The sequence below is a fragment of the Cetorhinus maximus genome, chromosome 1 (assembly GCF_964194155.1).
Source record: "Cetorhinus maximus chromosome 1, sCetMax3.hap1.1, whole genome shotgun sequence".
In the NCBI taxonomy this organism is placed as follows: Eukaryota; Metazoa; Chordata; class Chondrichthyes; order Lamniformes; family Cetorhinidae; genus Cetorhinus; species Cetorhinus maximus.
In genome coordinates, this window is record NC_135879.1 from 99,962,988 (window position 1) to 99,990,770 (window position 27,783).

Consider the following 27,783-nt stretch of genomic DNA (forward strand, 5'->3'; position numbering starts at 1 on the left):
ATGCGGAGAATTTTCTCCTCGTTGGGGGGGTGGGGGGGTGGGTGGTGCTGAGTGGGAGAGGGCATGGGCGGTGTGCAGCCAATCGTCGCCCGCGATCAGCTGCACGCTGCCATTTTGCGCGGGTGGGTCAATTAAGGCCCGCCCAGTGTGACGCACACCTGGAAGCGCTGAGCGCTCCCTATGCGGGCGGGGGGAGGAGGCTGAGTTGGGGCCTGCATTCATACGCGCATGAGCGCGAAAGAGCGCAGAAATCTCCCTGAGGCACGGAGCTGCCTCAGGGAGATTAGTTTGATTATCAAAAATTTTAATAAAGAAAAGAAAAAAAATTTTAAGACATGTTCCCTCATGTGACAGTGTCACATGAGCTGGGACATGTCAATGAACTTCAATAAAAAATTTTATTCAATTTATAAACACTTCATGAAACCTCATCCCACCCGTGGATGAGGTTTCATGAAAAATGCAAAGGCTGCCTGGGCTCTTCGCCTGCACGACAACCTTAAGGTTGGACAGGCTGCTCCGTTAAGTATTTTAATTAGTTTTTAAATGGCCTTAATAGGCCTTTGACAGTTCAGAGGGTGCGCAGCCAACTCCGGTGCACGCCCGCCAAACTGAAAATCGGAGTGACGCGTGGTGACATTGGGACATACGCCCAACGTCACCGTGTGTCATTTTATGCGTTGGCGAGAGGGGCCCGCCCCACACGCTGACCTGGAGATTCTGGACAATGCACAAGGGTATGGGGAGAAAGCAGGAGAATGGCACTAAGTCATCTTGCTCCTTTGGAGAGCTGGTGCAGACATGATGGGCCGAATAGCCTCCCTCTACACCGTAAATATTTTGTGATTTTGTGACAATTTTTAAAACATTTTGATTGTGGTTAAAGGTATCCTTGTAAAATGAATTCATTCAATACAATGTGTCACATTGATTTAATTTGAATTACTGGTGCTTTTATTCACATTTCTAAATGACAACTGCCTAAACCTAGACCAGCACAGCGGTTCACATTTTATACTTGCCAAATAAGTCAACCCTTGTTTTTGGTAGAATTTTTCTAGGCTTCAGAGATCAACTTAAACACCGCAATCTACGGTAGGTATGATAGGAGTGCTGTGAGACAAGAACTTGCCAAGACCTAAACTACAGCTCATAAACTCGTAGACATTTACAACACAGAAGGAGGCCATTTGGCCCATCATGTCCGCGCTGGTCAACAAAGATCTGACTACACTATTATATCCAATACCTAATGTTCTACCCAATATTCCAGCAAATGCTTTATAAAGATAAAGCAAGGTACACAAGAGTGCAGTTTGTGCAATGATACATTTAGAAATTTGTGAAGGGGTCAGTGATGATCCAAAATTTGATGATCTGGGGGCCGCCTCTCTAGGATATCTTAGGGGTCATTTTTAGCTTTGACAAAGGTGGAAAACGGTCATAGCAGATCAGCCTGAGACATTTGGCAGCTATGGTGTTAGTTGAGGAAGGAATGCTGTAAAAGCCATTGGATGAATTCCCTATGCGTCTTCAAAAAGTGTAATGAAATCTTAAGCATCCAACTGAACTGCTGAAAAGTGTACATGGCCCGTGGTTAACACCTCATCCAAAGGATTGAACTTCTAACATAAATAGTGATGCCCCCCCTTAGTCAAATCTCTGCTCACACTCATTATCTAGGCTTATGTAAAATGTGTGGCCACTAGCATAAAGCAGCGAGAGCTGCCTGCACACGTGGAACTCTTCCCTGCAGAAGGAACACACATTTGTGCTGGACAGCCCAGTTGTAAGTGTATTTACCAAATGAACCATTGGGAAGTCATATTGATCTGTAAACTTAAGGCAGATTCCTGATAAATATGGCTTATGAAGTTTTGAGAAATCAGAGCTGTGTTTACCCTTTGGCTTGAGATGGCTATGTTGGTAGCAGGGAGGGCTAGTCTCTGCGAATTTTGTGAAGCATGAACATAAGAAGTCAAAGCAGAAGTGGGACATACAAACTCTTTGAGCCTGCTCCACCATTCAATACGATTATTCCGCTACACTTTCCTGCCTGGTCCCCATACCCTTGATTCCTCTTATTTCCCTTAGTGTGGGTAAAATCCCCTTAGTGTCCAAGAGGCCCATGTGTAAGGAATAAACAGATATTTTCTGCATAACATAACACACCCTAAAAAGTTTTCTAAAAAGGCAACAATTTTTAACCAGTCTGTGGAAACAGGCAAGGTCACTTAGTTCATGTTGTCATTCCTAAGATAAGGTGGCATCTTCTGTACCCCCTTATCTATGTAATTGTTTAAAATGGTCCAGAATATGACCCTCAGCAAGATGTAAACTAAAAAGCTGACCTCGAGCAGGGTGAAGCACAAGTGGGGTGGTAACCACCCATGAAGTTTTGAGTACCTGTCCTGTATCCATCGGCCAGAATAGTTAGATAGATGATTGACACAGTACCAACTCCCCAAAAAGGGTATATAGATTGGTGTCATACTGGTGAGGGGCTGAGGTGCTGGTGAGGTGCCAGTGCCTGTTGGGCAGCTGTCTTCTTCAGATGGAAGATGGACCAGAGGAGGAAGAGGAGGAGGAAGATCGAGAGATCGAGGGAAGAGTTTCCTAACACTTCGACTAGAGAGCGGAATGTTGTTTTCACAAGCTGTTATGGGTAGTATACTCTTTTTTTCTGTCTAATTAGCTAATATATCATAGCTAAACTGTTGTTTCTTAATCGGCTTAATAAACCATCTTAAAATTACTTATGACTAGTTGACTGCCTATTTAGGTATCTGTGGTCCCAAATCCAGAAATCTTACATGTGCGTTTAGTTTTCCCATGCTACTTTCACATGAAAAACATGCTCAATGGGAGAAGCCTGCCCCATGATTGGCTATTTGCCATTTAAAAGGGAGTAGGTCATTTTTTAAATGATCCTGGCTGTAGAAGGATTGTCATTGCTATGACTAGGTGTGTACATTGTTAGGTTTGATAAGGTGTGCAAAGAGGACATTAGGGTCACTCCCTCCTTTCCAAAATGAGTCATTGAAGGTGCTGTGATAGGAGCTCACGTTGAAAATGCTAACAACCTTGTCAACATCCAATTTCTCCTGACAGAGGGATAAGATTGCCTGAAAATATGCTGCCTGACGGAAGCGGCTGAGAAGCGAGATGCACTAATGGCTAGCAATGAGGACAAAAGCTAACACTTCCTGAGTCCCAGTGCAGTTGCAGGGTGTTGCAGAACCCGCCCAGTGCCAAGAACTGCTGACCAGTCAGAGGCTGGAGCCAGAGAATGCAGCCCCCCAGCGGAAGCTAGAGGGAGAGAAGGCAGCCCTCTAGCGGAAGCTAGAGGGAGAGAAGGCAGCCCTCCAGCAGAACATGGAGGAGATTTCTGTGATTAATCTAGGCTTCAAGGAGAGTTTGGAGGACGTATCAAACTCAATTGCAGACTTGAGGATCAATTTCTTACCACCTTCACACAGAGTAATAAATGTGTTTGTATAACTGCAACTCTTATGTTACATGCTACAGCTATCCAAGTGCTGACAAATCATATAAGATTAACTATCCTTTTGTTTTCTGTTGCAGCAGGAGGACCACAGCAGCCTCGTGTGGAGACATTGCAGCCGGGACCATGTCCTTTGTAGTGACAATCCCACCCAGATTGAAACCAATCCTGCAATCCTGCATGGATTTTCACAGTTGGGGCGGCAAGCGCATGTATGGGGGCAGTTTACACTGTAACGGATGGGAAGATAATGATTCTCTTAATGCTCCAGATACAATTATTGCCTGTTCACACAGTAAGCACCTTTAAAAGTGATGGACAGTTGGTGATATGTATCATCTGTATTCATGCAGAGATTATGGCCTGAATTTTATCCTTGGTGGGCGCACACAATCAGCAGGCCTGGGACCAGTCAGGAAACTGACTGTTGCCCGTGATCAGTCCCCGACTGCGATTTCACGCTAGCTGTCCAATTAAGGCCCGCCCAGCGTGAAATGCGCATTCCCAATGGTCAGGAAGAGCCGGGCGGGGGTGGGGGTGGGGGTGGGGGCCTGCGGGCGCCGGCTTCAATGGTGGTTTAAAAACGACACATGCAGCTCCTTGAAGGCTGCCAGGGAAGAACATATCTCCTGCGTGCTGAAGACCAAAGCTATGGCCTCAAACGCGGCTGGAGATGCCAGGCGGGAGGGCAGGTCAGGTGGGCACTCAGCCCCCCTGGTTTTTGGACAAATGCCTCGTGGTCCTCCTGGAGGAGGTGGCCGCCAGGAGGAACACCCTCGTCCCCACAGATGGAAGGAAGCGGCCACCGCACCTGACAAAAAGAGCTTGGGAGGAGGTGGCAGCGCAGGTCAGCAGCCACGACGTTGTGCAGCGCACATGGGTGCAGTGCCGCAAAAGGTTTAACGACCTGCTGCGCTCGGCAAGGGTGAGTACCACATTGGCATGGATCAGTGTGTTGAAGTGTAAAGGTCTGGCTGTCCTCCCGTGGAGATCAGGGGTGTTGGAGTCTGAGTTCCAACTGTCAATAATGCTGGAGCTGGCCAAGGGGGTGAACCCTGGCTGCTTGGACTGAGTGCCTTGGGGCTCGAGGGCCATGACTCGGATGTGCCCTGCAAGGTGTTCTTCAGGTGGGGTTGGCCAGGCTACAATGCTGCTCCAGGTAGAGAGTGGACTAATCAATGCTCCTTCTGTTCTTTCAGGAGAAGACATCCCACAACAACTGAGAGGTCACAGACAGGCGGAGGCCCCCCAAACCTCCTAATCGTTACAAGATATGAGCTGGACACCTTGGAACTGGAGAGGTGCCATGCACCTTGGTCAGCCGGTCGTGAAGAGGCTGGGGTATCAAGACGAAGGTAAGAGTGCAGTGGACAGAGGTGAGAGTTTCGGATTGTGCAAACATTCCTGTGTAGTCTCTTCATTGATGGGAGCCTCAAACCTGGATTCCCCATTGATCATTGAAAGATGATGGTACCATGATGCAAATCACCATTGTTTCACCAGGGTGCCTGGCATGGACAGTAACCGAGTGATTACTTAAACTAATGACATGTCGTTGTTCTCCCTGAGGTTTGCCAGCATGCACTCATTCTCAGGAGCCCGAAGAGCCACCCCTGACACCAGAGGACCGCTGGGCTTCAGCTGTACCTGATTCACATCCGCTCTCTGAACCAGGCACCAGCGCAGATACCAGTACATCGGCGGGTGTTAGGTCAGTGGCTAGAATGTCGGAGCACAGCGGTGAGGGCACTTCACACTCGCTTGAGGACCAGGCGAAGGCAGTTGGAGGACTGCTGGAGACCAGGACGATGCTGAGTCGAAGGCAGATGATGAGCCTCTGAAGATATCCATTAGGCGGCAGGATGTCCATCGGGATATACAAGAGGTTCTGGCAGAGATTCATGAGGGTATGCATGCCATGGTCTCTGTTGTGGAGGTGTCCATGTGGAACATAAGCACTGTGATGACCCTCATGGCCAAGTGCACTGCCTCCTCCATTGAAAGAGCGGTGATTCTCATGGGGAGGCAGTTCCAGGAACAGATTGAGGGGTTCCTGGGGATGCGCTTGGACCTGCAAACCCTCACACAGGCAATGACCTCAGGTGGTCAGTGCCAGTGTGGGAGATGGATGAGGCACCCAGTATCCCAGCTAGATGCCCGTCCATCAATGGTGAGCAGGGAGGTCCAGAGCGACCACATGTTGGCTCACGAGCTGCTTGTCATCTCTGCGGGGTCCTCTCAGGGCACTCTGGATGACAGCAGCAGTTCCTCTGGCCCGCTGACAGTGACCGTGGCATCTGATGAGGCTACAGCAACTGGGGAGATGCCACTCCCTCCCAGGTGGGGCCAACTCAGCCTCCACGGGCCAGAGGGCGACCGCCAAAATTATCAAGGCCAACAAGACACCAGAGTCAGCAGGCTGCCTCCAATGTCGCTGCCAGCGAGGGGGGGTGGGGGGGAGATGGGAGGGTGGGGAGTGGTGGTGGTTGGGGGGAACCAAGACGTAGCACTTGCAAACATAAGTTTAAGGCACCATGAGCACAAGAGGGACTGTTTACGGGTGATCTTCTGTTTTGTAATGTTTTGTTTATGTTTACTGGTTTGGGAAAGAAGACCAGAGAAGTTTATGTTAATTTGTTTGGATTGTGAAATTTTGTTTTTATCATAATGACCTGACTATGCTTCACCTTTTTTCCCTGGTGCAGGGAATGCCAGTATGTAATGTTGGACATGAGTGGCTCTAAACTTTATTGCACAGGCACTGGGTGGACTTTGGGTTCGAATGAAAGGGTCATTTCAGACATCTGGGATGGAGGCAGCAGCTCTGGCATGAGGTGGGAGCAGATCTTTGGCAGCCCAGCCAAAGGAGTGCTGGATCAAGGTGTCCCTGGTGTCCCTGCCTCCCTGAAGGATATTCTGACTCAGTACGGAATTCACCCTCTGTGGCCTGTGGAGCTGCGTCAAGACCCTCTTGCTCCAGTGGGTCCCCCCTTGCCAGTGCCAGATTGTGGAGAGTGCGGCATGCAACCACTATCAGTGACACCTGCTCTGGAGGGTATTGTATTGCTACCCCTGAATGGTCCTGGCATCAGAAGCGCATCTTCAAAAGACCTATGGTCTTCTCCATCACCACCCTTTTGGAGCCATGATATTATAATGCTGCTCTGCCTCTGTTCTTGGGTGGCGGAGAGGCGTCATAAGTCACCTTTTCAACAGATAGCCCTTGTCATCCAGCAGCCATCCATCCAGTTGGCTGGAGCACTGAATAGGCTCGGCACCTGGGAGTGTCTCAGTATATAAGTTGTTATGACTCAGCAGTTGGTAAAGGCTGAGTTGTTTAAACCTCAGAGGGAAACTTTGTGAACAACTGTCATAACCTGTATTTTCAATTGGTATGTTTGAGTTGCAGCTCTGAATTCAGGAATAAGAATAAAAAGCCTCTCAAGAGGCTTTTTTATATAAAACTAAATTAAACATTTATTAATTTACAACAAAATAAATGCATACACATGTCTACAAATTACTACTATAATAACTTTTAAACAAATCCCTAAATTAATCACCCCTGGGAAAATCTCCATCAAGGCAACAGTAACCCAAAGACTTTAAACAGTCACCAGGCAAAGCACATTTGACATTACGAATTCAAAATGAGGTTCCTTGCAATTTGGTTCCTTTGCAGACACAGTTGTCGGCTTACAGGTTGTTTAGATCTTAAATGCCTCTGCCTTACACACACAAGCTCCTTTCTGATTATACCTAGCTTTTTCTTTGAATGTAAATTCTCCATGGTATCCTAGGATTTTAATGTCACATCTTCTAACAATAACATTTTCATCCCACTAATTTTATTAGTAATATAAACACATTGCTTGGCATCTCCCAGCTAGGTGCAAGATTTTACTCCCACTCTTGAATGCTTTATTCAACAAGTGCAAATTTACACTTTACCTTCTATCCTCCTTATGTTTATCTAATTTACATCCCAAAACTACTATACAACAAAGGGCTCAGTCTAGCTGGCTTTAATCCAATTAAGGCACACACAGACACGACCCTATGACAATTCCATTTTAAAAATAATTTCCAATAACATTATAGACATTAATGTCTCTTCATGACGTAAGTGTCATGGAAGCTGCCTGGGTACCTTGCACAGACTTGCAGAATCTGCGTCCTGTGGTCACACACTATCTGGGCATTCATTGAGTGGAATCTCTTCCTGTTGACAAAGGCACCCGACTAACTCGCTGGTGCCTTGATGGCCACATGTGTGCAGTTGATTGTGCCCTGGATGCGGGTAAACCCGGCAATCACTGCAAAGCCTCTGGCTCACTCAGCCTGGCTGGCCTCGTCCATACAGAAATGAATAAATGTCATTACCCACCTGAACAGAGCTTCTGTCACCAGCTTGATGCAACTGTGGACAGCTGATTGGGAGACTCCACACAGATCCCCCACTGATCCCTGGAAAGAGCCGGAAGCATATAAGTTTAAGGCCACTGTGACCTTCAGAGCCACTGGCATGGGGTTTCCACCCAGTCAGTCGGAGCTGATCTCAGGCTCAATCATCTGACAAATGGAAGTTACAGTCTCCCTGGAGAGGCGGAGCCTACTTAAGCACTGCACTCAGACATATTGAGGTAGCTGCATCGCTGCCTGTAAACCCTGGCAGCAGGGCAGTGGCATCTTCTGTGGCCCCTTCCGCCTTGTACTACCTGCTGGCCCCTTGTGCCTGCGCCTCTCCTCCCACAGGTCCCTCCCCTGGAAGCTGCATTGGAACACCTGGCCTCCTCTCCCTTCTTCCTCTCTCTTCCTCCTCAGGAGTGCCACCTCCAAGGGTCCACACGGTCAAAATCCTCCAGGGGCCTTGGAGAAACCAATGAGTCCTGAAATGAGGCCTGGAAATGCTAAGAATGAAACTCAGAACAGAGATGAAGCTGTCATGTTTAAATAAGCAACCAGCAGTAAACTATCTCCTAAACTCCTCACTACTCACAATGGCAATGCTGCTGACCCTTTTTATCCCACCCTTGGTTTTGCAAAATGTGAGCTGCCCACCTGCCTGTGCGACGAGCACGAAATCTCACGGACAATGTAAAATTGAGCTCAATTGGCTTTTTAATGACCGTAAGTGGCCTTTTAATTGATGGCGGGCATGGCTCTGGCACCTGCGCACGCCTGCCGAACTGAAGATTGCGCGCGTGCAGGATGACGTCAGGATGCTCGCCTGACATCTTCTCGTGCTAATTTACGCCCGATCGAGTCAGGTACGTGCTCGCCTATGAGGCATAAAATTCTGCCCTATGGTAATTTAGTCCATATTTACATGCAGGCTACTGATATGTTCCTTTCTTTTCCCTACAGGTTCAATTGTAGGGCCGCTTGGTGATCACCGAATGGCAATGGGAAAACGTCACAGGCCAGAGGACATGTACGTTATTTGTTAAGTCCCTGGCTGCTGTTGTATGCTGCTCAGAGGCAGTCCATATATGATCGCATGTGTCCACGCTTCTCAAACACTGGCACACATGACACAGTAAAATCCCCGCTCTCACCCAGGAAGAGTGCTTCCACAAGCACTGATTTTTCTTAGATTGCATTCACTGTAGATATCCATCTGTTTTAACGTCCCATCTCTCCCTGCGATAGATGTCGCTTCTATCTCAATAGTGACCTCAGTTGTGACTTTAATGGTTTCAGTGAGTCAATGCTCATGTTTTTCTTCTTCCCTCCCCACCTGCAGCATGTTTCACCCATTGACTGAAGACGAATGGGTTGAATGAGGAGATCTCGAAGGAGCTAGGCAGGCTGGACAATTACATCATGGAGAAGGATCATGGATCTTAACAGAAAACCAAAATCAACCTGAAATCAATCAGCAGTTTAGTGTAGTGATAGCGTGTATTTATTTGCGTAGGCTCCATTTTTTCAGCAATAAAGTTGGTGCAGTTTTTACTGATTCCTTTATTCTGAGTTTTTTTCTTGGGGGTCAATTCTGTATTTTAGTTTTTTATGGTTGCCATTTTTCACAATAAAATTTGCACAGCTTTTATGCAAACTTTTATTCTGAGTGTTTGTTGGGACATACCCTCTAAATCTGCAGAATCAACTTATTAATCTTGAGCATCTTCATCCACACAAATACATTTTGGAAGGGGACTGCGTGCTTTCAGTTTTTTTTTAAAACACCTGTTGATGCTCACTCAAAGTGCACCAGCAATAAAGACCATTGGATTAACTGGGAAAAATAATCAGTTCGGACTAGTACTAGTAATATCGCCAGGAAAACTGGCAGTTCCGACTGGCCCTATCACCAGTATCACTGGCACTTTCTACTAGAGCGCCAGTTCTGAGTGGTTTTCATTTCCCTGTTCAGAATTGGGTCCCGCTGGTGCCAGTATTAGTGGAACTTCCTTCTAGGAGAAGCAGCAAAGGAAGTTAGTTCTCTTGAGAACCAAAGCTTGAACCTCATGTTAAATCACAGGTCCAACTGGAAGCAAATGTGGAAAAAGTTCACTGGCATCAGGAAAGGTATCAAAATAATTGTATCCGCACTACTCACACCTACTATGGCATGGATCAAAGCTAAATATTTAACTGCTACACCCCTAGGCCAATATCATGCAGATATCATTTGTTGCTTTCAACAATCTTTCATTGCACAAAGGTTGTAGCTCACAACCCTAATGTGGCACATTAACACCATTCACACAATAGTTCAAAGTTCTACTCAAAATGGGTATGGTCATCACCAGCAATGTGTGCGCTATTTTGCAATGACCTTGCAAAGGAAGGGAGGTAGATTAGGCACAGGGATAGATACAGGCTGCTCTGCGAGTTGTTAACATCTTCCTGTGTACTTCAAAGCCAGGGAGTCACATAGCCACATAGAGAGGAGCAGTGCAGGTGGTGGCCCAGCATGCTGATGCAGCTGCTACAACTGGTTGGGCTTGGACTTTTGAGCTGTGACTATGTGGACGGTAATATCAAGGCAGCAGCTTACATCTGTCCCAAGCAGCAGTACAGATCCCATGGATAATGGATGGCATGGGCCAGATAGGAGCACTGGGTGAGGAGGAGTAAGTGGAAGTGGCAGAAGAGGAACAGCAAAGAGCAGGTTAGAGCACACAGCATTTATGTACAGGGGAGGATTGGATCTTCCCACAGACATACTTACGGTAGAAGCAGTAGATCTTCATGACATTTGTTCCCTGAAGTAACTGGTGGGGAATGGGTTTCATTGTGTGTTCAGGGTCTAGATGGGATTCTTTGGGGCTTATCTACTCTCCCAAAGTAAGCTGCTCGAGACTGTAGTTTGTTAAAACCATTACTTTTTACTTATAGCTACTATGTACATATTGGGAACTCTGCACGAGGTTGGAACTTCTCCTCCCTCCAGGTCTCTTGTTACTCAATCACATGATGTTACATCATCATTACATCAGCATCAAATGCTTCTGATGTTAACCCTTTACAGAACGTGCAACTCTGACATTGTTGCAACAATGTGTGAAGGATTTACTCAAACAGAAAGTAGCAATGTTCTCTGTAAAATTTCATTATGCTCAGCCAGGTTTTTCAATACACGGTACCTTTAATTTCTTTGTGTGGCCACACGTATGTGGCCTGTATGCAGCTAAGCAAGAACATGCAGAGTAACATGGAGCAAATGTCATCTTCATTCCCATCTTCTGAGGAACTCCAAGGCACAGAAGGTGGAAGCACATTCTCTCACGAACATTGTGACTGGTCCCACTGAGTTTGGGCACCCATACAGGAGTTTTGCTGCCAGATTTGACAGACTGAATGTTTGGCTGTACAGGGCTATGATAGTGGATTAATGCCACACTGGGGATGCTGTATGGAGCACCCTCACAGATCACTGGTTATCAGCTGCAACATCCAGCACCTGGGGCATGATGAAAATTCATCAATGAGGCAGTTCCTCTCAGAATGTCCTCAAATCCACCCACTCCATCAAGGTGTCTGAAACAACTGATGAAGTACTAAAGGATGGGAAGATGTTGGGAGCCACTGTGTTGTGGGTACAGTATTGCGGGATCATCTCACGCCCCAGCAACCAGTGGTCAGGACCATTAGCACTCTACAGAGCTACAATATTGAAAAGTAACCAGTCACCACAGTTATTCCACCAATTCAAAGACACTTAGACATTACTTTAGATAACATAATCAGACAAGCATATCTTATAAGGTCACCATGGAGAAAAACAATGGTAAGAATTAGCGTACTTCAATTTGCATGGCTATCTATACCTTATTAAAAAAATTATGTTTTTGTGCAGCGGTTGGGTACAAAACCTCCCTGTTGTCACTTTCTTGGCATACTTCTGTGTTAACTTTTCTTTTCCCATTATGAGTTCCTATGTCCAGATTTATAATGGAAATCACTTATTAAAACTCATCATCTTATAACTACCCAATCTGGTTATCAGGTAACTTTCTGTCGGTGAGTAAAAATTCTAGTGTCCAAAATAAAGGTCTAAACAAAATATTAAAAATATTTCACCATTATTTGATTATATTTATCCCTTGAATTATGCTTTGTGTGGTCTACTGGCTTTAGTAAAGCTTTGTCGAAGAATTTAGCTTCTCCCAAAAGCCTAGATTTGGACTTAAATATTTTTGCTGAAGCTGGATTGTGCAGTTCGAGTACACAACAGTGTACCTAATTTCCTTGGATGATATATTTTTCTAGCGTTCTCTGTTCGGCTGTTTTCAATATTATTTGACGAGAAATGAGAGGTCAAGTTTCAAAAGCTTTTTTAAAGCAAAATGCATATGAAGTATGGTTTTAAATAGAGACAGTGGGCGGAATTTTATGGCCCCATCACGGTGGGGGGGCAGTAAAAATGCGGCAAGGTGTTCAAAAATCCATTGATTTCGGCAGGACCGTAAAATCCTGCCAGCTGAAAATTCCGCCCTGTGTTTTTAATGGAAGTGGGAAAATGATATGTTCTAATTATATACACTTGGAGCTTTTGTTTTGACATCCTATAAACACCAGAAAATATAATAAGCTGAGCAGGATAGCAAGAGAATGGAATTTGAGAGAGGGAAAGATAGTTAGAGATACTGTGTTCAGAGAACGAGTGGCATGATAAGGAGAGAACCTATAAATTCATGGAGACTGGTGAAACCCCAGGGAAACAGTGGGAATGAGATCAGTTAAACATCACATTTCAGCACAGATATTAGTAACCCATTACCACAAGAAATACATTAGTTAGTGTTTGTTATTGATATTAAAAGAAAAAAGGTGAGAGATATCCCTGACCACCCGACACATAATCTGTTGATAAACACAATTAACAGAAGTTTCTGGGAACTCATTGTCTGCCATGGCTACACAGCTGCAGAATTATTTGTGGGACAGTGCAGCATAAAATATAGGGGAGGGCAGGTGGGGGATTATTTTAAAATTAATTATTCCAGAGAACAGCATTAATCTGATCCTAAAAACAAGGTCTGAAAGAAAAATGGATCTTGCAGCATTTCAAATTTCATGGATCACAACCAAGACAGCTAATGACAGCTACCTCGCAGGAGGTGGCGCTGCATCTCACATGAACTGTGTTTTCGGGATAGGACGTGCTTACAGCACCCGGAGCAAATGCCAAGGTCACAAAGAGCAGGAGTATTCATTTATGTAGTTTTTATTGATACAACTAAGTTGCATGATACCCTTATTTATAATATTTGACTTTCCAAAAGATAAAGTAAATCAAACAATTGAAGCTTGTTGAAATTTTTTTTAAAAAATTACCTTTAACAACATGATTCATAAAGAAATGAGTATACTAAATCCGTATGTACTGGTTTGGATCAGTTAGCTCAGTTGGCTAGATGGCTAGAGGGTCGTGCATAATGATAGCAACAGTGTGGGTCCAACCCCCCCATTGGCTGTGGTAGTTCACAGAGGCTTACCTCCTTACTTTGCCCTATGCTTGATGTGGAGTGGTGCCCCTCAAGCTATGTTATCACTTCTCTCTCTCTGCCTATGGTCCCTTGTGGACTATATCTAGTTACCTACCAATTTAGAAGATTTTTAAGCTTAACTTAGCTCACATATATGTGTCTGGTCTGAACAAAGCCTATTCATGTGATATGCTGGGATAATAAGACCATAAGACATAGGAGCAGAAATTAGGCCATTCGGCCCATCGAGTCTGCTCCGCCATTCAATCATGGCTGATAAGTTTCTCAACCCCATTCTCCCGCTTTCTCCCCGTAACCTTTGATCCCCTTACGAATCAAGAACCTATCTATCTCGGTCTTAAATACATTCAATGACCTGGCCTCCACAGCCTTCTGTGGCAATGAATTCCACAGATTCACCACTCTCTGGCTAAAGAAGTTTCTCCTCATCTCTGTTCTAAAAGGTCTTCCCTTTACTCTGAGGCTGTGTCCTCGGGTCCTAGTCTCTCCTACTAATGGAAACATCTTCCCCACGTCCACTCTATCCAGGCCTTTCAGTATTCTGTAAGTTTCAATCAGATCCCCCCCTCATCCACTGAGTATAGACCCAGAGTCCTCAAATGTTCCTCATATGTTAAGCCTTTCATTCCTGGGATCATTCTCGTGAACCTCCTCTGGACCCTCTCCAGGGCCAGAACATCCTTCCTGAGATACGGGGCCCAAAATTGCTCTCAATATTCTAAATGTGGTCTGACCAGAGCCTTATAAAGCCTCAGCAGCACATCCCTGCTTTTATATTCTAGTCCTCTCGAAATAAGTGCCAACATTGCATTTGCCTTCCTAACTACCGACTCAACCTGCAAGTTAACCTTAAGAGAATCCTGGACTAGGACTCCCAAGTTCCTTTGCACTCCAGATTTCTGAATTCTCTCCCCATTTAGAAAACAGTCTTTCCAATAGCCAATCTTCTATCCATGCTAGTACCTTGCCTCTAACACTATGGGCTCTTATCTTACTGAGCAGCCTCCTGTGTGGCACCTTGTCAAAGGCCTTCTGGAAGTCCAAGTAGATAACATCCATTGGCTCTCCTTTGTCTAACCTGCTCATTACCTCCTCAAAGAATTCTAACAGATTTGTCAGGCATGACCTCCCCTTGATGAAACCATGCTGATTTTGCCCTATTTTACCATGCACTTCCTAGTATTCTGAAATCTCATCCTTAATAATGGACTCTAAAATCTTACCAAAGCCGAGGTCAAGCTAATCAGCCCCAATTTCCTGTCTTTTGCCTCACTCCTTTCTTAAACAGGGGGGGTTACATTAGCGATTTTCCAGTCCTCTGTGACCCTCCCTGACTCGAGTGATTCCTGAAAGATCACCACTAACGCCTCTACTATCTCTTCAGTTATCTCCTTCAGAACTCTGGGGTGTAATCCATCTGGTCCAGGTGATTTATCCACCTTCAGACCTTTCAGTTTTCCTAGCACCTTCTCCTTGGTAATGGCCACCATACTCACCTCTGCCCCCCGACTCTCTTGAACTTTAGGGATGTTACTCGTGTCTTCCACCGTGAAGACTGACGCAAAGTGCTTATTCAGTTCCTTTGCCATTTCTTTGTTCCCCACTACTACTTCTCCAGCGTCATTTTCCAGCAGCCCAAAGTCCACTTTTGCCTCTCTCTTACCCTTTATATATCTAAAAAAAACTCTTGCAATCTTCTTTTATATTACTGGCTAGTTTACCCTCATATTTAATCTTCTCCCTCCTTATTTCTTTTTTAGTTGTCCTCTGTTGGTCTTTGTAGGCTTCCCAATCCCCTGGTTTCCCACTGCTCTTCGCCGCATTGTATGCTTTCTCTTTAGCTTTTATGCTGTCCCTGACTGCCCTTGTCAGCCATGGTTGCCTCGTCCTCCCTTTAGTATGCTTCTTCTTCCTAGGGATGAATTTTTGCTGTGTCTCCCAAGTTACTCCCAGAAACTCCTGCCATTGCTGTTCCACTGTCTTTCCAGCTAGGCTCATCTCCCAGTCAATTCTGGCCAGCTCCTCCCTCATGCCTCTGCAGTTGCCTTTATTCACCTGTAATACCGTTACATCTGATTCCCGCTTTTTCCTCTCAAATTGCAGGGTAAATTCTATCATATTATGGTCACTTCCTCCTAAGGGTTCCTTCATCTTAAGCTCCCTTATCAAATTTGCCTCATTACACATCACTAAATCTAAATTGCCTGTTCCCTAGTGGGAACCACCACAAGCTGCTCCAAAAAGCCATCTTGTAGACATTCCACAAATTCCTTTTCTTGGGATCCACTACCAACCTGATTTTCCCAGTCTACCTGTATATTGAAATCCCCCATGATCACTGTAACCTTGCCTTTCTTACACGCCTTTTCTATCTCCTGGTGTATCTTGTGCTACACATCCTGACTACTGTTCGGAGGCCTGTACATAACTCCCATTATGGTTTTTTCACCTTTGCGGTTCCTCAACTCTACCCACACAGATTCTACATCATCTGACCCTACTTCATTTCTTGCTATCGATTTAATTTCATTTCTTACTAACAAAGCAACCCCACCCCCTCTGCCAACTGCCCATCTTTTCCATAGGATGTATATCCTTGGATATTTAGCTCCCAGTCCTGATCCCCTTGCAGCCATGTCTCCGTGATGCCCACCACATCATACCTGCCAATTTCAATCTGCGCCACAAGCTCATTTACCTTATTTTGTATACTACGTGCATCTAGATACAACACCTTCAGTCCTGTATTCCCCGCCCCCTTTCTCATTGCCTTCCCTTTATCTGATGTGCTTGAAGTTAGATTCCTAGCCCTTTCCAAACACTCTGTCCTATTTTGTGTTTTGGGGACTTTAATAGCCTCTCCTGGGCTCTCCTTTCTTTTCAGTTTTTTCATAATTTTCCATGAAGTTGAATCCACCCCCCCACACACTAACCTGCTGCTTTGTTTCCCATTAGTCATACTTCTTGGAGTTTTACCCTTCCCTTCATTTGACAATGACATCACTCGATCAGGTTACACAAAATATTTTGCATTTTTCGCACAAGTGTAACCAAGTTGCAAATTGAATAACTGAGCTGGGAGAGATGGAATATATGAAAATGATTCAACGTATGAGGTCAAGAATCACATGCCAGTCTCTGATTAGCTATTCTCCCAGTTAACTTACAGGACAGTAGGAAATACTCGTTGTTTGGACTAAATTTTATGAATCTGGTCCATACTGCACCATGATTCCAAGGCCCAGGAGAATACTGTAGAATATTTCTCTTTATTGTGGAATGTCCTTCTGCTGTTTTCTGCATTCAAGGTGTTGTGGTTGAAAATTACTCCATGCCTAACTCCTGCTTATTGTGTCTGTAACTGTATTTCCGATATCGACTGTGCCTGGATACCACAGCTAATGCCAGGTGGCTTTCAGCCATCGCACCTTCAGTACCACAGACAAGAGCAGTGAGTGGAACCCAGGCATAGAGCAAGTTCCAACGATAACACTGCAAGGACTGTATCAGCTGTGAACATTTTCAGGTACAAGTTTTGCAATGCATAGCAATAGATCTTCTAACATGCTTTGCAGAAGTTACTTCTCCCCAGAGATCTTTCTCACATCAATATCTTGTTGTGTGGTTCTCTAAGCATTATGATATTTTAATCATATCAAATCTCATATATTACTAGTTTTCTAATGTAACCAGAGATGTTTTACAGAGATAAAGTACACAACTGCACATTTTGGAAGTTGGAGTTTTTACGTTATTGCAGCCCTAGTGTTGCAGAAATACATGTTTACTTTATTCCCCCATTTTTATTTTTGTCACATTGAAAAGTTTATTTTCTTTGTTCACTTCTGCACCTTCCATCATTTCTTGGACTGCAGGCAAGTAACCTGTTCCTAGTGGAGATTTGTTGGTGTGTTATATTCAAGGATGGGCGGGATGTTAAACTCAGTTTTTATAACCAATAGCAAAGAAATGCTAGGTCCCCTAAACTGAGCTAGAGCTGCAGTAGAATCAACATTCTCTTGCCACTGAATTGTGTTGACTTGCTGCAGTAACCGGCCTAGATGTGCCAATGAATTCTAGGAACCCAGCTTACAACGTATTTGTGACTTTGATAAGCACCGTTTCAGTGTTATTGTAAAGGCAGAAATTCGAGGGATACAAACATGGAGCTGCTGGAAAGGTGGCCATGGATTTGGGAGGTGATATCACATTCAAGAAGCTTGGAGAGGGAAGTGAAGAAATGGAGGGTAATTTGCAAGGACACAAGTCAAAAGTTGGTTTTTTTGATGAAGTGGGTGATGACAGCATATGTAAAGAGCAGTGGGACTGCAATTGAAAGTTAGAGCAGAATCATCCCAGATTTCCACTAAGTGCAGTAATGGGCAGGAAGAAAATAGTGACGAACTTCAGTATTGCTGGAAGAAGACATTTTGTCAAAGCTTTTTGTCTTGCACTCATCAGGACAATTGCAAGAATACCAATATCTGGGGAAGCAACAACTTTATGCTGTATGAGAAGACAGTGCTAATTGGTTGGCAAGTGGACTCTGGTAGAGGCGTTGCCATGGAGGATGCACCAGTTAATGGTGATTGACAGTTAACTGCCAAGCCTTGTTTGAAATTTAAACCAGGCAGCTTGACTCTGATTGGTCAAGACATTGCCCTGAGGAATGAACCAGCAAATGGCTATCACTTATTTTGATCAGCTAAAACAGGTGCAATCTGTGTACATGTTCTTTCTGTCTGCAAAGTGCAGGACCCGATGTACTAATATATGTAGCTTCCAGTACACACAAATATGCCATACTGCAAGCCCAACTGACAATCTTAAATTGGCTGCTGGTGTAAATTTTAGCACACTGAGGATTATTTAGCAAATGTTGTCCAATTCTGGAATCACATCTAATGTTGGACACCATGTTTTGAGTTTTGCAAGCATGGGCTGATTGCGTACGGTCTGTGCCTTGCCCATTGTGTACAGTGGAAGGGACATGTTGTTTGATACGATCTGCCATTCTTTGGGATGTATGGCCTACGTACCTAGCATCACACTGGCACTGAAATTCATATACCACATTATTCATTTGTGAGATAGGCAGAACATCTTTTTGGCTTGATGGCAGCATCCTGTTAGTGGTGAATACCACTCATGTTGCTACTGCATAGTGGCAGCGTGAAACAGCTAGCTTCACTTATTGATCAAATTTCCGAGACACCTTGCCCTTCCAGGATAATCTGGGATAGACTAGGCACTTTTCAGGGTCAAAAGTGACAGCCTTAGGCCTGTTCATCATGAAGCACAAAATGATCTAATAAGGGTAGCCATTATCCCACAAGATGCCTTTGATGTGCCCTATTTCAGCATCAAGCTTGCATGGTGAGCAAACGGCTCAGGCCCTATTTACGAGGATGCCGATAAGGCCAATTTTATAGCGTGTGGAACTATAAGAATCTCAACGTATGTATTTACCAGTGAAGATAGGCTTGTGGTAGACCATGGTAGAGAACCCCCTGGCAGATTTCTCAACTAGTACGTCAAGGAAAGGGAGTTCATTTGACTGCTCCATTCCAAAGGTGAAGTTGAACATAGGTTGGAGCCCATTAAGACACGCAATGAAATTATTACATGCTGCTGTGGAGTTAAATATAGCGAACTTATCATCCACATATAGGAAATATGCAAGGGGTCAGAGGTTAGGTGTCATTCCATCCACGTTTCACAAAGATGTTTGCGAGAGCTGGGCCTAGGGGGGATCCCATTGCAACACCATCTATTTGGGCACACATGGTGTCATTAAAACTGAACTCAACTGCGCGACTTGCCACAATGGTGGCGGGTCTAGATCGCCATGATGTAGTGCTATATTGCGCTGTAGCGTAAATATCTATGGCTTCCTTAAGTGGAACATTGGTGAATAGCCTAGCAATGTCAAATAAGCACATGGACACAGCATTGCTTTTTCCCAGGGTGGAAGAGTCAACTACTAGGGGACATAGATTTAAGGTGAGAGGAGAAAACTATAGAGGAGATGTGCGGGGCAAGTTTTTTACGCAGAGGGTAGTGAGTGTCTGGAATTCGCTGCCAGAGGAGGTGGTGGAAGCAGGTACGATAGTGGTGTTTAAGAGGAAGCTTGACAAATACATGAATAGGATGGGAATAGAGGGATACGGACCCCGGAAGTGCAAAATGTTTTAGTTGACGGGCAATATGATCGGCGCAGGCTTGGAGGGCCGAAGGGCCTGTTCCTGTGCTGTACTTTTCTTTGTTCTTTTGTTCTTTGATATACAAGTCCTGTATGATCTTTGCAATGTGAAGGAATCCTTCACTGTACATCTGGAAAACTGGTTGTAACAATTCGCCCAACCATTTGGTCAATTCATGCTGTGCAGAACTCGTCATGGATAAGATAGGGCGTAAAGGGACATCACTTTTGTGTGTCTTGGGCAGCCCATACAAACGCAGACGCAGCAAACCGTGAGGACGATATATCACGCAGCAGCTCATCGCTCTTACACAAGTCCAGCAAGTATAAAGTTGTTGCGTCCCCTGACTTTGGTATTCTTGTGATTGTCCTGATGAGTGCAAGACAAAAAGCTTCGACAAAATATCTTTTCTCGGCAACACTTAATAATTGGCACATGTAAATCTGGAGCACGCAAACAGTTCAGAGTAGACCAGTTTGGTACACAATCAGTGGGCTGAATGGTCTTTTTCTACACTGTAACATCTATGATCTTATGATCTGTCATCTTGGAACAAGGCCCCAGAACACTTGAGTATGTCACTGTTGTCACTTCTAGGGTAAGTGTCTCCTAGCAACATCACACAGAATAAAAAGACATTCTGTAAGAGTATTAGGGGAAATGGATGGGGAAAATTTGCAATTTGCAATCAATAACTTGAAAAGGTTGATAGGTTCAATGCTGTGAATCTGCCCCAGCTGAGTTGCTGAATTTGAATAAAGTTGAAACAATAAATGGACAACTCATTATAAATGGATTTCTTCATGTTTAAATTTAAGAGTTTGTTTCAACTAGTCTTGTTGCATTGCTTAAATTTTTTATACATCAAAGAACCATGGGGACGGAAAGCCTGATTTCTACCAGCTGGGAGAGGTGGGGAATGGACGGCAGCAACATGGGATGGAAACTAATTGTGCCAGGATTCTGCCCCTTTTGCATTGGTCCTTTAAATCCAGGGGCGGGGGGCACCATGCCCCCACATGAGAGTGGCATGTCTGGGAGTTTTCCAGGGCCTTTCTGCAGATTACACCATTGGTACCCTTATCAGAACTCGCCAGGCCATTGAGGTGTTCAGACAGATCTCATGCAGATTGAGGTAATTACTTCTGGTGCATGGTTTCCCTTGCAACTAAATACCCTTTCATCTGTTTTTTCTTTAGGACTGAGATGGGCATTAAGCTTGCACTAGTAGAGCGGTATTGGGCCTATCTGCCATCTTGCAGGCGGATTAGGGTAGGCAGCACTGAAGTGGCTTTGAAGACATGATGTGCCCATCCTGGCTGCGAATGACCCCGTCCCTGTGATAAGGGTTGAGATTCTTTAGCTTCAGGTTAAGATGAATGGCGATTTCACTCTGCTACATTTGCACCTGTGGAGCAGGCCTTCAGGAATTTTGGAGCCCAACGGTTTTAAAGTTCAGTGAGAGCAAAGGAAAGCTTGAGGTACAAGGATTGAGATGCCCTGGAGGAATTTCTTTGAAGCACTGAAGAGAAGAATATGTTGGCAAATAGGTTCATCCACAGTGTACCGAGAAACACTTCTGTATCTATAAAAAGGCTACACTTAAACCTATGGCAAGTTTGTGAGGTGATGGTATGTTCAAACACAGGTTTTCTCTTCACTTCCACCATAAAGGCTGCTAGTTTTAAATAGGTTTTCTTTGTACGTCAGCGGCTGTTCTGGTTAAACATGTACATTTGCAGCACAGTGAAATAGAGAACAACCTTAATTGTGCAAATGTATTAGATGATAATTTAGTTTCTGCTTAAATGTTCTTCGTCTAAATCAGGAAATTCAACATTGTAGAGTGAGTGAGTGTAAGCGAGAGAGAACCCTGAGACTGGGAGTGAATTGGGCACACACGCATGCTGCTTGGTGCGGACACACACACACCCTCACCTTCTCCCATTCCACCCTCCTGAAAAGCCTATCCACACACATGGCAGTATAGGCTCCATGTTGGACATTTGTAAGTGTGGTTAGTTTCAATTTGAAATGAGAAAATATTTAGTACGCAATGCAAAGTGTAATTTTTCTGTTAACAAAACCCACTTGTGTGGATAGAAATAGCACATTATTGTAGTTGAATTGGTTAGTGCTAATTTATTGGAAAGTTTTGCCATTTTTAAACTTAGAAGTGAAACCACGGGTCATATGCCAATAGAATATGTCACTGTTAGTTCAAGATATTCTCATTTATACATGGGTTGGTTGTTTGCAGTGCTTGTGAGGTTCAAGTCTTTTGGATGTTGCTGTCTGGATATTGCATAGGGCCAGGTTCAAAGAAGCTGAGATGGTTGCATAATATGAATGACCAGGTCCTTTGTAATTGTCTGATAAAGCCATAGTCGTAAAGTCTATCATAATGAAACCTGAGCTTTCGATGGGCTTTATAAATAAAGGCACTGAGTACCAAAGCCAAGAAGTTTTGCTAAAGTATATGAAACAGTTTGACCCCACTGTGACTATGGTTCCCAATTCTGGGCACCTAAAGGATGTGAGGAGGATTTTTAAAGGCTGGTATTGCTGAGGGTGTGTGTGTGTTGGGGGGGGGGGAGTGGGATGGTGATGATAAGGGGCCCAGAAACAGGAGAAGCACCAGGGCCCATGATTTCTCTCCCCGGCCCTGTATATCAGTGAGGATTCTTTCTTGGATTAATTATTTTAACAAATATCTATAATTTTAAATTGGAAACCAGATCTTCATCTGGTCAGGTTAAAATTAGATGATGTCACTTCACTGGAGGTTAAATCAATAATTCAAGTCAGTCATGTGTGAGACATTAAATAGGATCAATGTCAGGTTGGAATTCAGGATATAGAATATCTCAAGGGCGGTGGTGTAAAAGCAAAGGGTATGATTATATTACTGTTAATGAAAGGCAGTTCAGTGACAAAGTACATTGCGCAGAGGTCACAGGTTCACATCCGCAATTCCTCACATAGGTGTTGCTATTGTGACAAGCGTCATTAAGGTTGAGAAATGTTCAGCACCTCTTGACAGGTGGAGGTAAAAGAAAGAAAAAAGGTGAGGGAATGCGAGGGACTCTGGCCACTACTTCTTTCCTCACTGTCAGATTAACTGCAGAGGATCTGGGGTCAGGTCAGACACAAGCACTCTTGGCTGGGAAATGGTGGGTAGGTAAAGAGGGGTTAAAATCAAAATGAAAGAGACTAAGGGAAATCAATAAGGGACTACAGTGGCTGGTTCTGAGCCCCTTCATTTTCAACCCCAAACATACTGAAACGTTTTATGCATTTCCCACTTGTTTCTTAATCCACCCAAGCCCCTGCTGCTAGATTTATATTGACTGATGCCAGTATCTAAAGAAAAATGGACAGATAAGACACAGGCCTCATTAGATATGGTATTGCTGAGGAAGTGTTTGTCAAAGCTTTTTTGTTTGGCTCATTCACAAATACACAAAGCAATGATGTAAATTATGTCAAATTGAACCACTTCATCATTACTACATTTGGCTGTTCTCACACCTTGAATAGAAGACTTCCCAAACAACTTTTCATGAAGACGCTACCTTTTAAAAAATACTTCCTCAAATGTCTCTGCACTTCTGTGGAATTCTTTATGAGATGGTTAGAGCATGGTGCATAAAACTCTTGTTTGGTTCTGTTTGATATGCTTATCCCATTAGCTGTTAATTTTTATTTGGCTAGCCAAGTGACCACACAGGAGGCCATGTATTTCTATCCTCCTGCCAGAGGATGGTGACCTCTTGTGTTTCTGCACTCTGTTGAAAATTCCTGACCTCTTGGTCTTGGAGAGTGACAAAAAGTGACAGGTACTTTGGAGACCAGGATATTCCAGCATTTATAGCTATACTCAAGGTCCTCTATTAAAAAAGTGTATGGAGCTGCACTTCTAATGTGAAGATTTTCATTTCTATTGTAAATTGTGCACCTACAAAGGCTGTGAAAAGGCAAAGAGAACGGCAGAAAAAAAGGAGAGAAAGAGGGAAAGAAAAATCAGAACAGAGAACACATTAATGTCACCTAATTACCCCTGTGGTCTATGTGACTGATGCAGCTTTCTGCTTCCAATCATGTTTATGTTTCTGGTGTGGTTTGTATTTATGATTGAGAAATCTCACTTTTTTAAAAATCAATTTTAACAGCTATGACTTTTAAGAGATATTTCTGAGAGGTCGACATAGCCTACAGGAAGTTGGATGGATTTGTCACAAACAAATAAAAATTCAACCCCCGTCCTTCCGTCTGTGTTTGTGGTAACTTCACCTTGTACTGAGGTACTTGGTCATACAGAACAGAATAGTCCTACCGTCAGTCCATAGTCTGTGGTTACCTAACAGGTCTCAGCTGGCATTGTGTAGGGGTGGGGAGGCACTCTGGCACCAATGTCCCCAGGGCAGGTGATGGAAAACAAATTATCCACAGCTCCTGCCCCCGATCGCTACTCAGTAATTCCTGCTGGAAATATATGTGGAAATCAGTTGAGGACAGGCTCAGGGTTGAAAATGATCCTGCTAGTGGTCAAACAGCCTGCCAATATTTAGCCAGTATCACCACCATCAACACCCCTTTGACCTTTTGTTTATGACGTCTTTTGCAATCTCTCCTTTGCCTCCCCCTATCACTGGCCTTTTATCCAGCTTCACCTGTCCCACCCCCCTTAAACAGTATATCTTTCACCACATTTTTACTTCTCTTTAGTTCTGAAGAGGAGTCATACGGACTCAAAATGTTAACTGTCTTTCTCTCCACAGATGCTGTCAGACCTGCTGAGTTTTTCCAGCAATTTTTGTTTTTGTTTCAGATTTCCAGCATCCACAGTATTTTGCTTTTGCGCCAATATTTACTGCCACCTAGAATAGCCACTTGGATAAAGTCCTGGAGGGCTGCTGGTGACTGCGGAGTCACACCCAGTGTAAACCAGCAACCTGAAGAGAAGAGTAAGAAAAGGGGAACAAAACTGGGTAAAGAATACAATTGCTAATGGAAAAACCAATGTAACAATAACTGTTGTTGGGTTTGATGTTTATTGCATTACTATGAGAGTGTAATAAATTGTGATTCAGTTAGTGTTTATGAGAAGAATAGCTAAACTCTAAAGAGCCGATAATGCTTGGGAGGAAGGAGGTAGATGGGTTTGAAATAACAGCCAAGCTACATAATGCATTTCCTCAGTGAGGCCTTTGCTGAACTATTTTCATACGTGCTTACCAAATATTTTGGGCAAGATCCTATAAACCTTACGATGGTGCTCTTCATACTTGAAAATACCAGTGAAAAAAAAAAAGTGCTTTTCTGAACCTTGAGAAAGGCTAAAGGAGAGCCAAAAGCTCTGGCCTTTTTGGATTATAGTGCGGTTATTGTTCACAGCTTCTCCACCTTTAGCTTCACACTTCTTGTAAAATCTTCTGCTGTATGCATGCACTATATCGAAGGTCATCGGAACACTTGCAGTAAAAACAGATATGACCAGAAATTAAACATTTTGATTAAAAGGAAAACAAACTTACCATTGTCGTCTGTGAGGCTGCTCCTGCTTTTGCCGATGAGTGTAATGGAAAACAAAATGTTGAAGTGACTAGTTAATATTTAACTCGGATCACAAAATTTTCATTGAAGGCCAGCCTGTAAGCTGAGCCGATGCTAGATTCTTTCCCCTCCTCCTTTCACTGAAGCTAATAGAGCGTAGGTATAGGTACTGCCTGCTACTGATTAAAATCATGGCAACGCAGCAACAGGTGAGGTTCTTTCTGTTCTGCAGGTGTTTACTACACCTGATAGGTTTCTGAACAGGCCTTAGTACATCCTGATCCACCCTCAGAAAATGGCTTTGCCTGCTATTGCTGGCGATGCTGATTCTAATTGGTTGTTTATTCTGTTGTGATTCCTCCCTGACATCAGCCAACACCTGTTAGAAATCCCCAGTGAATGGAAAGGGCTGGGCAATAAAGTTCACATTCCTAATGAAGGGACTGCTACCACCAGGCAGCTAACAAATCTGAGGAGACAGAACGTGACATGGTGCAATTTATACTGCAGAGCTGGAAAAGTAAATAGGCGAAGTTTATCCTCCAAGTTCAGATTAGATAAAGGTCCCAGTGTGATTAGGCTGCAGAGGGAAGAAACTCATTTCAAGAATCAGAGGGTAAAATTCTTTCTGAGCTAAAACAAATAATATTGGTACAAATAATACAAAATTGCGAATGCTGGAAATCTGAAATAAAAACAGAAACAGCAGGTCAGTCAAGCATATCAGAAGAAAGACCTTCAGGTATGGACCTCTCATCAGATGCAGTCTCCTCTACATTGGGGTTCAAATGCAGACTGGGCTTTGCCAAATACCTGCGCTCTGATGGCAGATGTAACCCTGTCTTCCCTGTGGCATCAAATCCTCCACATTTCCCACTGCTGACCTCTCCATCTCAACCTCCTAGACTGCTTCGAACAACATCATTGTAAGCATTAGAAACAGTTGGGCGGTGGGGTGGAGGAGGGGTTATTAGTACAAGTATTAGTACAGTACAGGTATTAGCTGCCATTGAAAGCTTTGCCTGCCATCAACACGAATCAAAAATTCAGACATGCGCTGCTGACAATTTGTTAACTGTTAAATACATACAGGGGGAGTTTTCCCCAACAAGGGGAGGCAGGTTTGGGTGAGTGCAGGGAATTAAATTGCCTAAAAGTGACATTGGGCTGGATTTTATGGGGTGCCATATGCCCTGGCCACCCCGACTGAGAAGTCAGTTGTCAGCTAGTCCACCCAAAAGCTGGCTGACTCGCAGCCATTTTATGCTGGAAGCAGCCTTAATTGTTTCAGAGTGTGACGTCTGGCCCCATTTGGGAGGAAGTCCTGCCTTAGAGCGCTGTCGGCCAATCCCCGAAAAAGAGGAGGTTATGGAGCTGGTCTTCAAGATAAGTCCGAGGTATCAACAGGGCCTGGCTGGCAGACCCCAGTAATGGGAGTTGGGGGAGGGGCGAGGGGGAACTGGGTTTGAGAGGACAGAGGCGATGGGTTAAAAGAGGGATATGATCATTGGGGAGGATGTCTTCGATGGGCACAGGGGAATCCCCAAAGGAGGTCACTCCCCTTGACAGGACAAAAGGGATGGGCACAGAGATCCAGCTCCAAGGTGGCAAGACTCCCAACAAAGGGTCTACAGGCAGAGGATCAGCTCTCACAACATGTGTGAGCACCATTGCTTCAGGAGGCTCAAGTTCTCATGGCAAGTCATTGCTGACATCTGCAGCCTCCTGGAACACGACCTCCTTCCCAGTGGACCAGGCATTGCCAGTGGCCATCAAAGTTTCCTCTCCATTTCTGTGGTTTCTGCACTCTCTAAAATCCAAATGCAGGTGAGCCATTGCAACCCATACCCTGGATCCTTTTAGTTTGAAATAATTTCTTTGACAGATCCCATATGTCACACCTCTCGCCCTCTCTGATTGGCCTGAGAACCCAGAAGCAGATACTAATGGCTGCTTGCACAATGTGGAGGGGGCAGGGGGAGGGGTGGTGCTAATAGCATGTGAAGCTAGCACATGTTCCAACTTGCCTCCAGCTCTTAAAGGCAGTCTGTACCTCTTAAACGGAAGCTGCACTGGAGATGTGAGGGCTTCCAAGTAGACAGTGTTGAAGATTGAAGGTGAAGGAAAATGGAGTACCCACCCAGAAGTTTAAAAATGGCAAAATTTTCCAATATGTCTCATTATTGGCTAGTTTGTTCTGGTTTCTTAATGGGATATATTTCCCCTGAACTCTATTGATCATCTCATTAAATATTTCCCCGTGCTGCTCTACCTTTTTCTTGGTCAATGTTGATTTTCCTGTTTACCTTCCTTAGTTTTATCCTCATCCACTCATAATGTTTTCCCTAATTATTACTTTGATCTTTGTCTTACTTATGGCTCTCTCTGTCATTATTTTAAACCTTATGATGCTGCTATTGCCATGCCTACTTCTCTTGCTGTTCTGGTTCATTATCCTAGCTCACTACCAGATCCAACAGTGATTCCTTTCTTAAGTACTTGGTAAGAAAGGAGTCCAGGACTCATCATAGAACTGTAATCCTTTTCCCCATTTCTT

General features: G+C 44.3%; 1 protein-coding gene across 1 annotated transcript in view; it reads right to left on the minus strand.

The window, feature by feature from the left end:
- The window catches only part of LOC144682250 (vesicle-associated membrane protein 8), a 57,809-nt gene extending 32,451 nt beyond the window's left edge, over positions 1-25,358 (minus strand). The window contains exon 1 of the mRNA XM_078544696.1: positions 25,208-25,358. Coding sequence (XP_078400822.1) covers positions 25,208-25,210 — 3 coding nt within the window. The 5' untranslated portion in view covers positions 25,211-25,358. The remainder of the gene's footprint in view (positions 1-25,207) is intronic.
- Between the last annotated feature and the right edge of the window lie 2,425 nt (positions 25,359-27,783).